Source organism: Ixodes scapularis, unplaced genomic scaffold (genome assembly GCF_016920785.2).
Source record: "Ixodes scapularis isolate PalLabHiFi unplaced genomic scaffold, ASM1692078v2 PGA_scaffold3__209_contigs__length_174095766, whole genome shotgun sequence".
NCBI classification, from domain to species: domain Eukaryota; kingdom Metazoa; phylum Arthropoda; class Arachnida; order Ixodida; family Ixodidae; genus Ixodes; species Ixodes scapularis.
This window is the reverse complement of record NW_024609868.1, coordinates 29,444,271-29,457,236: the sequence shown is the minus strand read 5'-3', so window position 1 is coordinate 29,457,236 and position 12,966 is coordinate 29,444,271. Positions and strand designations below refer to the sequence as shown.

At 48.4% G+C, this 12,966-nt stretch overlaps 1 protein-coding gene across 1 annotated transcript in view; it reads left to right on the top strand.

Moving 5' to 3' along the window:
- LOC120836763 (antizyme inhibitor 2) overlaps positions 1-12,966 on the top strand; it is a 35,373-nt gene extending 22,407 nt beyond the window's left edge. Inside the window, exons 6-9 of the mRNA XM_042292683.1 lie at positions 256-421; positions 8,259-8,412; positions 10,586-10,689; positions 12,649-12,966. Coding sequence (XP_042148617.1) covers positions 256-421; positions 8,259-8,412; positions 10,586-10,689; positions 12,649-12,966 — 742 coding nt within the window. The remainder of the gene's footprint in view (positions 1-255; positions 422-8,258; positions 8,413-10,585; positions 10,690-12,648) is intronic.

The window sequence follows — 12,966 nt, the reverse complement described above, 5'->3', positions numbered from 1 at the left end:
TTATTTATAAGGTTTCAATTCCCTTTCCTCCTTTCTTTTAATTTTCACAATACCTCCCTTTTCCTCTCCCTCAATTCGGTGATCCGCTGCAATGTGCAAGCAAGAATTAAAAAAAAAAGAGAATAATTGTTCACGTTTACTTATTCATTGTATGCCAGGCTTTCCATTCCCCTAGCCCCCGTGTCGTTTCATCTTAAAATCTTCGAAGCGCAGTTCAATCAAAGTATCGGTCGTTCGCGACAACATGCCCCTCAGGTTTCACGTCGGCGCCTCCTACTCCGACCCGGTGATCTACGCCCATTCCATCGAGGATGCGAAGAAGGCCTTTGACATCGGCACCAGGCTGGGATTACGGATGACCACACTTGACATCGGCGGCAGCTTTCCGGGAGGATCTCGGAAGAGAGAGTTGTTCTTGCAGGTGATACAGAACTGTAAACCGACGATTATATACAAAATCTATTTCATTAATTACCAAAGACACTTCGAGGTGACTATTTCACTAAGGGCTCTCTGGGCGGCGCCATCTTGTTCGACTGCAACGCCATCTACATACATCCAGGTATTTCAACGGAATCATCAGGGTAAAAGGAAGAAAGGGCCCGTGCCCGATCCCGATAGCAGACGACAAACCGCGGCGGTCCTGTGCACAGGCGTTTCAACCGATTTGGCGGAATTGAAAAGGGATAGTGCACGCGTCGTTATCATGTCGCTCGGGCAGTTTTGGTGGGCTGTACCGCCGGAATGGCCCAGACATATAGAGGCTTATTTCCCTTTTTCAACTCAATCTAGTAGAATAGTTTTGTAACGTCACGTCACTGTGGTGGCGCTGCTGTTGGCACAGCGCATGCGCAGATGCTTCCCTCCTTGCGAGTACGGTTTCTGCGCACTCGCAGTGCGCACACATCGTCTGGGCAAACGCTGACTTGTTTGTAAACTGGTCTTTGATCTATGAGGAGAGCAAGTCGTCTGCTTCTAGCGCAGGAGTTGCGGTGACGTCAGAATGACACCGAGCTCTGATTGGCTTTGATTGAAAGGGTAGTGGGTAGACCTCAATGCTAAATGCCTTGAGGTCTACCCACTATTTTTTTTTTTAGTCAGCCAATAAGAGCTTGGTGTTCTGACATCATCGCAACCCCTGCAAAAGAAGCAGACGAACTTGCACTCCGCTGTGCTGAGAGCGCAAATGCGTCTGCTTCTTGCGCATGGGTTGCGATGACGTCAGAACGTCAAGCTCTTATTGGCTGATTGGAAAAACAAAATAGTGAGTTGACCTCGAGTCCATTAGCATTAAGGTCTACCCACTATCCTTTCGATCAAATTCAATCAGAGCTTGACGTCACTCTGACGTCATCGCAACTCCAGGGCAAGAAGCAGACGACTTACTGTCCGCTACGAAACGATGGAGCCAATCAAGCGACGCCAAAAGTGCACCGTCCCGGCGTTCGTCGTCTTTGTGCGTCTGCTATCAGCGGCTAAACCAATCACGCATAGTAAATGCGCCGCAATCCCGAGTCCCTTTTTTTTTTCTGTAAGTGATGGCTTTGCCGGTGATGGCGAACCAACGAGGTAGAGGGGCTTAGAGCGATAAACCGGGGTTCCGGTATGCACTCGAAAGTGACCCCCATAAGGAGGCTGCCATTGTACGCAAAGTTGACCACACGTCACATGACCGAACCAAATGCGTGACGTCACAGGAAAGATGGCAGCGCCCATGCAGCGGCTGGCCCCAGCTGAGCCGGAGCTTGTCGGATGCTTTGTTGGTTGTCGTTCGTCTCGGCGAGTTGATTTCAGACGCAGAAGCCGTCATATGAGGCCGGTCGACAGCGACTTCAGAGTTCAGCGTGGTGTCTGACGTAGGCACAAGGTGAAAATACGGAGGAACGGTGTGCATTTCGCTGGTGACCGACGGCGATATTGCCACGGTAGAATCTGCCCTACGTTGCTCGGACCTCGGATTGATTCGGATACCGCTAGGATAAAATTTAAGGCGACGTTTCTGTGCTCTCGTTGACCATCGGAACCTTCGAGATCTGCAGTAAAGCGTGTGCAATATATTTGGATACACAGTTTAGCGACGGAAATTGCGTGAGTCGGGCTTGGCAGTGTGCAATCGTGGTGCCGCTTTGTTCAAATGCCCAAAGGCTCACTTTGGTTGTGCGGTGCACCGGAGAGCTGCCTTGCCGCTTGTAGTTCTCGTGCCGTGCTAAATGATACTGTGCTGCTTACCAAATTGTTCCGGCGTAGACGTGCACTTTCACGGAGCACAGGTGTGTGGTGCGCCGAAGAGCTGCCTTCAAGCTGGTAATTCCTGTGCCGTGCTTCAGGTGATGCTGTGCTGCCTACTAAATTGTTCTGGCGTGGACGTGCATCTTCACGGAGCACAGGTGTTGCAGTTGGTATTGACTCCGCTGGTCTGTCGCACGTTTCGTCGACACCAAAGTTTCATCAACACTCGTTACGCGCATTGCAAGCTGTATGGACATTTCATCGCGCGTGTTACCTATCCAGTCCATCCATCCACGCCGCTTTTGCGACGACAGTCTGCAGCGGCTCATTACCAGAAAAGCGGTCTCGCATCAATTTCAGTTCAGCTCGTCGACGGCAGTCGCCAGACCCCGAAGGAGAGGATTTATTCCGACAGAATTCCACTAAAGCAGTGCAGCTTCTTTAGTGGTCAGGATAGACTCTTTTCTGTCTGTTTTGTTATATTGTCACGGATGCTTCCTCCAGTCCTATTTTCTATCAATATTTACTATTCTGGAAAGTTCCAGACCATGCTCAGCTGTCATTGTATGTTCTGGTGGAGGTGCTGCGCACTTTACCCATAGCCCTTCACCCTGTGTGTACCCTGGCGGCTGCTCAGCCGAGTTGCTCGATAACAAGACACGGGTGGCACATTATCCCGAGTCTTAAACACCCGGCGAGCCATGAACCAAGTCCTATCCCGTGCCCGGCAGAAAAACCGCAAGACGAGTGAGTACCACAAGGACGAAACTCAGAAATACACTACGAAGAACTTGAAATCCAAGCCAGTCGTTGCTACCAGCAAGAACCACCGGAATTAGGTCTTTTGCCAGAAAAAAACGAAGCTGACTAAGCCAAAAAGGACAAACCTGTAGCAGCAAACCACGTCAGCTCCCACCATCGTTTGCACGCCCGTCGCACCTCGCACTCTGATGCCCTTTCACGCAAGGTGCATAAGACGTCGAGGGTTGGATTGAACAATATGACCGTGTCGCCCGCCACAGTGGGTAGATGGACAACCAGCTCCTGCAGAACCTATAATTCTCATGGAAGAAACTGCGAGGCACTGGTTTGAGAACCACGAATCCTTAACGTCGTGGGAAGTTTGCAAGATCGAGCTGAAGTGCATGTTCATCAGCCGACAATGACGAGAGAGAGCCGAATTCCTGATTATGTCCAGGACACGGCCCCAACGAGAGCGTCACCACCTTCGTGGAGGATGTTTTGCTTCTGATCGAGCACACGCCAACCCTGCAGATGCTACAAAAGAAAAGAAGCTAAGAATCCCATGTTCCTCATGCGAGGGACAACACCTTCAGCAGCCTTGTCCGCAACCCCACAACAACAGTCGAAGGGTTCATATCAATGAAGCTTCCAACATTGAACACTGCAGGCCCGAGCATGTCACTATCAACAACTCCCCAGCGTAGCGACACTCGGGTCGTCCAGCTGCAATTTCGACGCCAGCCCCCCAGGCATCCATGACATCACTCACTCCGGTGTCGGGGAGGAAGCAAGGAGGCTAGTTCCTGCCATCAGTTGCCCGGCCTTTATTTTGATCGCCGAGATTGTTTCAGAAGAAGTTCGACAGGCATTTCAACTGGAGACTTCTTCGAGCGAAGCGGCATCTGACGAAACGAGGGCGACTTATGCCACAAAGTCACAACGACCACCACCGGCTACCTCTTACTATTCAATGCCAATTCAACGAAACACCCCAACGCCGAAGCATTCCCGACATTGGGAAGAACCAGTGTAGGTCCGCGCTGAACAAAGTACACCGAGGAATACGGAGGTACTGCGAATGGCCGACCGAAAACTGCTTTGCTACCACTGCATGAGGCCCACCATGTCTACTGGAGGTGCCCGTACCAATGAATTGGCCTGCAAGGGTTCGTGCCAAACAACCCTCGACGACGTCCCGACGAGCGTCCGGGGAAGATTGAGGATTATCTTCGGCGGTCTTTGTCCCTGGTGCCGACATTACCTCGAAGCTCGTGATCTACTTCATCTGGACGGGAGGTAAGCACGACAAAGCAGGTGAGCGGCAATGCAAGGAGAGTTGATCTGGTGTCGGTTGTCGTCCAAGGACAATACCTAATAATTTGCTGACATTAATTATCTGTGTCCACGCCACGAAGCACACAATTTTGAATTTTGAGGAAGAATGCCGCTCAGTGACCTTAACAAAAAGAATGGTTGGTTGCTCTCAAAGGTGGACCGCAAGCATCACGAGACTTCACTTTGCCACACAAGACTTGCACAAGTTGCAGTGGTCATGGGATGCAGAACAAATTTCCATTACGAAATGGAAGTGAAATGGCTTGGATAGCAAACAAACATTGTTGCCAGCTATCAAGTCAACGGTACAGCAAAAGGCACAGCCACATAAGCAATACATGCCCGAGCTTGCTGCATTGATGCAGAAAACTACCAGGAACATTTTGCGGATTAGAAGCCAGCCCTGCAGCTTCAGTGCATCAGATGTCAGTGGGCGCACATGACGTATAATTACAAGACGGCATCAGTCGGTCAAAGTTGCTACTCGACCAAACTGAACACCGACGAGCCAGGAGCGTCATCCCACAACAAGGTCCACAGGTATTACGACTGAACGCCTGACAGGAGACTGTCGCAGAAAGAACTCGTTCTGGAACAATTAACTAAGAATCAATAATTATGTAATCCAGTGGAAATAAACATATTTGATACACTAACCAGATAATCTTATTTCCGCTTGCCTTTACGCCTTGAGAGTTTTTACACCAAGAATTGTGTTCACCACACGCGCAGGTCCTTTTGAGGACACTCGAACCTCCGAAGCTTCAATATTAATTAATGGGACACACCAGACTGGCAGACTTGTTGCATTGGGCTGCACTCATTCCACTTCTCCTGAACACACCTCTGAGCATATACTTTAATTGAATGTGTTGATGCATTGTTATATAGCAGGACACTTCCTATACGTATGACACAATAGACCCTTTGCAGAACCCTATCAAGCAACACAACTGTCACCATTTTTTTTTCGGCGTAAAGCACACAAATGGGCCCCAGTTCACGTCGAATGCTAATGCAGCATTCGAGTCCAATAGGCGCTGAGCCGAGTTCACAGTGATGGCAGACATAACATTCTTGTCGAACAAATTTCCAAAGTATGAAAGCCTGGGGTAATTAGAGTAGCAGCTACTGTAATTCGCTTCATCACAATTTGGCAAACAGCAAAGGCTACAGTCTCGGTGACCCAATATACACGTTGGAGAGAGGCACATGACAACAGGTCATTCAGAGTGCTTGTCTGCACAGATTTGTCACACATCTTCGCTCTGTCTCTCTGATTGGCTCGAGGGGGCTGTGGTGGTTGCCCTTTTCCAAGTTACAATGTGTAGGCAACCCACACTTTTCAAAAAAGGCTCTTGAAGAGACCGAAAGGAATGGTCAACATTTTTCAACAAGACTGCTCTTCAGGCAAGGGATGAACACAAATATGAATAATCTTATCCAGGTAATTAGAACAAGTAAATAATTGACCGACTAATACAATGCACTCCTGATGAAAAAAAGTATTGCTGCAATAAATCCTACGAAAGAGAAAAAGGTGCAGTTAATCTATGCATACACCAAAACAGTTGTTCTCATTGCAAGTCGAATAGCTTTGAAGCAGGTGCCTGCAACGATTTATTTATCCCCACACTCAATAAAGCGTCATCCTCGTAGCTGAAAATAAGTGTGCACTTCGCACTCACCAAAAAAAGGATGAAAGCGATCGAATGTAGAATCGTCGATTAGCACAAAGGGTTAAAGATCGCAGGAGCTTCCTCGCTAAAAGTTGCTATGGTTATTCGGTGACGCAGGCCTGAAACAACTTCTCATAGACCCTAACGCGATGTATACCTTTCGCGTCGATTCTCAGACATTCCAACGTTCAAACAAAGCTAAGAGAAGGCAAACATTTTATGCTAAAACCACTCAAAGTTTTATCGATCCTCGAACAGATCCCGAATCCGAGCACCGGTACGGCGATACGGCTGATGCTGTCTCACAGGTGTTAATATCCAGATGATCCAGAACGATCTTGCGCAAAAAGGGTATAAAGTCTAATTCCTTCATATCTTCACATTATACCTGCGTCAGCAAGCACGAAGAAGCCCGAAATCATCGTCGGGAAGCCGCTGCACATCACGGCTGCCGAGCACCGAACAAACTCGCATCCGACAGCTCTGGGCGCTGCCATCTTACCTGCGACGTCACGGCTCTTGTGAGGTCACGTGACGAGTGGTCACATTTGCGTAAAACATGGCGGCAACCGGGGGGGTGCCACTTCCGAACTTCCGGTTTATCACTCTAAGCCCCTCTACCTCGTTGTGGCGAACGTACAAAGACGGCGAGCGCCGTGACGATGCACTTTTTGGCGCTGCTCGATTGGCTGTGTCGGATCGTAGTGTACGCTGCGATCAGACACAGCCAATAGTGTAGACGGCTTCGTTGCGTGGCCATTTCAGCAGCTCATCCGGCGGCATTGCATCCGTTTAATTCGTCGCACGTAGGTGTAAATCTGGTTGAACATTTTAAGCTATCGGAGGTTAGGCTGGGGGGATTTTTTGTCTATATTTTTGGTGTCAGACAAAAAATCGGTGTTTGTCGGGGATTATGTTGAAGTAAACATCACACGGCCGTAGGATTCCCTAGTTTCCAGTTAACATGCGCGTTATTCAAATACTCGCAGTTTTCTCTGGTCCGACAAGAAAAAGGAGCGAGATAAAATCTAGCTTCCTGAAAAAGGAGCAGCCCCGCGGAAAAAAAATCGGTGATTATCGGGGCTTACGTTGAAGTAAACAAGACACGGCCGTTGGATTCCCTAACCTCCAGTGAACACGCGCGTTACCCGAATACTTGCAGTCGTCTCTGGTCCGACAAGAAAAGGGTGCGAGATAGGATATGTAGCTCCCTAAGAAAGGAGCAGCCCCGCGGGCAAAAAAATCGGTGATTATCGGGGCTTACGTTGAAGTAAACAAGACACGGCCGTTGGATTCCCTAACCTCCAGTGAACACGCGCGTTACCCGAATACTTGCAGTCGTCTCTGGTCCGACAAGAAAAGGGTGCGAGATAGGATATGTAGCTCCCTAAGAAAGGAGCAGCCCCGCGGGCAAAAAAATCGGTGATTATCGGGGCTTACGTTGAAGTAAACAGGACACGGCCAGAGGATTCCCTAGCCTCCAGTGAACATGCGCGTTACCCGAATACTTGCACTCGTATTCGATCCGTCAAGACAAGGAAGCGAGGTAATATGCGTAGATCCCTATGAAAGAAATAGCCCCGCGGACAAAAAAATCGATGTTTATTGAGGCTTATGTTGAAAAAAACAGGACACGGCCGTAGGATTCTGTAACCTCCAGTGAACATGCGCTTTGCCGGATACAGTCGTCTCTAGTCCGACAAGAAAAAGAAGCGAGGTAAAATATGCAGCTCACCAAGAAAGTAACATCCTCGCGGGCAGCTATATCACTGTGGCTTCTGTTCCGTGTCAACACAACGTGTCGACAGCTCACGACCGAGTGCCTTACAACCTCCTGGGATCTTTTACAACGAGCGAACCCACTGGCGACATCTATCGGGCAGCAGGGAACACCTGCGACTCCCGTAAAACTTGCCAGTTCTTTCGCGCATTACTCTTTTTTAAAATTATTATTATTGCCTTTGAAGAAACCTACGTCAATGTTATAAACGACAATTTTTTATAGATAGTGTGTACGTTTAATCTCGCAAATACTTCAAAACCTTCGCCATAGCGAAAAACAGTTTCAGGGTCACCTCATAGATTGCGGCGGCGTGCAGAGTGTTTTCTTGTCGTAAGAGATCACAGGAACAGGGTCGTAAGCAAAGGTAAGAGTGTGAACCAGCTTTTATGTCCAGCCTAGCTTCCTTCATGGCGATGATGTCCAGCTCTCTATAGGGTTGGCGTGGGCCATTTTGCGTGCTCACTTCTCGTTGTCGTTTTTTTTACCAGGTGTGCGGACACGTTCGAAGGGCACTTGCAACGCACTTCCCTCCCTCGAGCGGGGTTCAGGTGCTCGCCGAGCCGGGACAGTATTTTGTCACATCTGCGTACTCTTTAATTGTCAAAGTAATTGGCAAGAAGAAGCGAAACATCACAGTCGATGGCGAGTGTTATTTCTTTCTTTTGTATTTTAGTTGGACAGGCGTATTTTGTTAAACTAATGAGGACGATACGAGGGGTGTTCCATATGTTTTGACTCCTAGGCTGTAACTTTTTATTCAGTAATGGAATTGCAAGATGTTACATTCGAATGAATGTTTGAAATCTCCTCTTTTTGATGAGCACAAAACTTTTCAATGTAGTACCCACAAGCGGCGACGCGCTTCCGATATTGGAGCACTACTCTCCGCATGCCGTCGTAGATGATTGAGGGCAGCTGTTGGCAACACCACCGGCGCACTGCACCCGTAACCTCATTGTCAAATGCAAACCGTGTACCGTCCAGCTGTTTCTTTATCTTGGAAAACATTCAAAAGTGTGATGCCGGACTACGCATGGACATTTACCCCCTTTTCCCGTATCTCAACACTACCCCCCCCCCCCCCCCCCCCCCCCCCCCTGTGATGGCGGGAGGTCCGGGCTGTAAGTTGAATGAGGCAAAACATCTTGGAACTGCAGCTTCTCCAGCGTGCCGTTGGTCTTGTCAACAGCCGCCATCAAACTTTGCGCATATGACGGCATGTGGATAGTAGTAAACCGGTAGCGGAAGTGCATCGCCACCGATGGAGACTATATTGAAAAAGTTATTTGCTCTTGGGAAAGAGGATATTCCAAACTTTCATTCGAATGTAAAATCTTTTAATTCCATCACTGAATAAAAACGTTACAGTCTAGGAGGCAAAACTTATCAATCACCCTTCGTAGTTCTCTTTTTGTTTTGATGCCTCAAATATGAACATCATCAACATTTTGTTCACTATACGTACTTACACAAAGAAGAAATAAAATCATACCATTTGCACAGACAGTAATACTAACTAAAATATAAAAACAGTATTTCAAGTTTATCCAACCAATCATAACAGTCACTATAAATTGTTCCGCAAGTGTCGAAGCCTAGGGTAACGACGCAGTTATATAAGGTATAAATCGGCGAAAGAGAAGTGACAAAATATGTAGCAGAATTTCCACCCAATAACGAATAGCAAGGTAGTACATGAATTTAGGATACCAGGACACCTAACTATATATGATCGTAGTTTTTATGAAATCTCCCTTCTATACCTAAATTCCACCTTGGTAAAGCGCATCTAACAGTCCGAGAGCAGCTGCTTGCGCATCATGTGGTGATTGCATTCAATCTAGAGGTAAGACGCTACTGTCCTTCGTATTATAGATGACTTATGATAATTTTATCTTTCAGTTAAGTTGTTTGGGAAAAACACGAGCTGCGTTGGGTCATTCACGGCTGAGCAGATTCAGAAGCCCAAGACTGCTGGATACAGAAAGCTAATTGGACACTTCAGTTATGCCAGATCTCACCTTACTGGAGCTGAGCAAAGCCGACCCAACCCGATATCACCACCACTCCGAATTGATCCCGACCCGATACGAGCCTAGTGGGAGCCGAGCCGACCCCACCCCAAACCCGACTTGACCCCGATCCCAACCCGATCAACACCTCCTAGATAAGAAAGCCTAAGTGCTAAATTTTCCTGCGTCACTGAAGGAGGCCACCGTAGGCCGAAGATTGAACGCGACTTTGGTCTCAGCGTTCGGCTAGGAGTCGTGCTCTCACTGATTGAACACGAGCTTTAGCCGAACGCTGACGCAGCACTGGGGTCCAATCTCTGGCCTACAGTGGCCTTCCTCAGTGACGCAGGAAAATTCAGCACTTACAATTTCTTATCCAGAAGGCGTTGACTCGATCCGACCCGACCCGGCTCGATCCGACCCGACCCGACCCGGCTCGACCCGACCCGACCCGACCCGACCCGGCTCGACCCGACCCGACCCGACCCGACCCGACCCGACCCGACCCGACCCGACCCGACCCGGCCCGACCCCGATTCGGTCCGACCCGACCCGGCCCGACCCGGCTCGTCCTGACCAGAACTGGTCTGACATAATTTGATCTCAGTTCAAGGCGAATAAGTTAGTTTGGCAACTTAAGCGCGATTTCTGAGTCTGATTCGTAATCCATTAAGCTTGATTCTTACTGCTTTCAGAGAGGCTATCAAAATAAAAATCTGTTAGAATAACGATTCCAAGTACTACGTGTTGACCGTGTTGACAACGAATGCCTGGTAACCTGATACAAATAAATTTCATTTCAGGAGTCGCTTCTCAGCACCAAGACGTATACATCAACGAAAGCATTGATAACGCAATTTCAGGAAATCACTTTCCAATTCTTGGTGTCAAGATTCATCCCCTAAACGTAAGTGACAGCACAAAAAAGAAAACATCCGATTGTAAATAATTGTGCAAGTGGGTCGCCGCCTTGACTCGGTGCAGAATGCATAGTGTGATCAAAGAAATACTATTTTTTTGTTTACTACAGAAATAGCGTTTAGTCTCCTTCCCACCATAGACGTTTTCCGTTTCCTTTCGTTCCCAGTCACGTGGGTTCCATATCTGGTATGCGGGACGAAAAAATAATAATACAATTCTAGGTGGAATATGCGAGAAAATATAGGCGAGGCGAAACAAGAATGTGTGGCAATCATTCATTTTTCGTGATCACGTTCCAGCGGCGTGGAGAGATCAAAACGATGTTTTAACGCATACCAGAAGTGACGACATTCAAGATGGCTGCGCCCTCGTGGAGAAGGTGTATAGCGCTGGCGCTCCGGACCGGATGCCAAAGCAGAAATAACCGTCATCTTCAAAAGTTATAAGCGACTTTCTGAAACCTTCAACTGAAAAATGGGCCCATTCCCGTCTCCAGGGGTAAACTTGGTCGGCCACCATTTCGCCTTTTAAAATTGTTTGAAATTGTTTATAGCATTTGATTAACAGTTAGCTCTAAAACTTTGGCGTCTGGTCCTGATCCCTACACTCTAAAAAATCCCGAGCGTCTGCTTCCCCGCAAAACATTTTGGGAGAGCCAATCGTTACAATCCACGGGTGGATCTCGGCGAATGTTCAGGCTGATGGTTTGTATAACCCCCCCCCACCCCAAAAAAAAAAAAAAAAAATTAAAAAAATAAATAAATAGAAACAGTGGTTTTCGGAAAACAAACAGCGCAAGGACAAGGACAGAGTAGAAGGCGGTAGACACACACAGCGCTGTGTGTGTCTACCGCCTTCTACTCTGTCCTTGTCCTTGCGCTGTTTGGTTTCCGCTAATATGAATGACCAACTAGCCCAATCGTCAACACTACAGTGGTTTTGTTTGATTTACCTGCACCTGCTGCACCGGTGCAGAAAAGAGTAGGGCAGTGTACTTCCGGTATGTTTATCGAGATACGACCATAAGTACACCGCCCTGTACTTTACTGCACCGGTGCAGGTATATCGAACGAAGCTAGTCCGTGTGGTGACACCGAGCGTGGCACAATGCCATGCTCAGCTCCACAGCGCAGACTGTTTTCTTGGGTCTAAACATATTTTCGGCATCATCCCTCGCCCAACTCCCTCCGTAGCTAACAGCGATTGATTCTCGCGTGTGCTGCGTGGGATAGTGGAGGCTCCAGATTTCTTAAAAGATAAACGCGCAAAAAATCGTTAAAAGAAATCCATCTACATATTTCCAAGACCTTCTGGCAGGTGTCATCTTCAGAGTTGATGCGTATGCCGCGTGCTTTACTTCCTTTACAAAGCGACGGGCACGTGCGTGGAGACCAGCGTCACTTGATCAAAGTCAGTTGACAAGCTTCCTAGAACGGCTGGCGCATTTTCGTGGCGCGTCCGCTTGGTGGCGCTCGCTACGCAATCAGCCCCCCTTTATGGTCAGAAGCGCCGGAACCAGTGGAACGTTCAGTGCACGTTGCCTGCGGCGGAAAGTTATTTTATTGCGTTTTTTATGGTAAACAAAGTTTGCACGAAAGTCTGCGCAAAAAACAATAACAATACCAACAGAAAAAAAAAAAAGTCGTTTGAAAACGTTTTTTCTTTTATTTTGTGACTCGTGGAGGAGTTGCTGCATCGTGGTGTTAGGAATGCTATCCGCCCGCACCTGCTTGCGTGCTGGCAACAGAGAAGAACCGTTTTTGAACGACGCTCTTCAGTGGAGCATGCCAACTGGCAGATCTAAGAACGTCGCTAGAGACTTCACGCTTGGCTGTGCATTACAAAAGTTTAAACTTTGCGCATTTCTCTGACCCCTTTCGAGGTATGCAAACCGCGGAAGGGTGAACACTAAGGTATGCGCCGCGCTTCTCTTTGTCCTGTCCAGCCGCCATACGATCGTCCTCACGACCTTCTCACCACTGTGTGGGGAGGTTCCCGCAATTCGACCGACTACGTCATGGAAAGGGGACAGCTGTTCGACGTGGACGCGGACGAGTGGCTGCTGATGGACAACATGGGCTGCTACGGCATCTCTTCGGCGCAGGGCTTCAACGGCCTAGGCTTCCCGCCCGTCAGATACATCGCACCAGTGGCCATGGTGCCTTCCGTCCAGCGCATCGTCGATTCCATGGTGATGCGCGGTGGTTACGGTCAGGTCGAACAAGCCATCAAGGCACGTACCCTCCTCGCCTGTGCGCCCTAA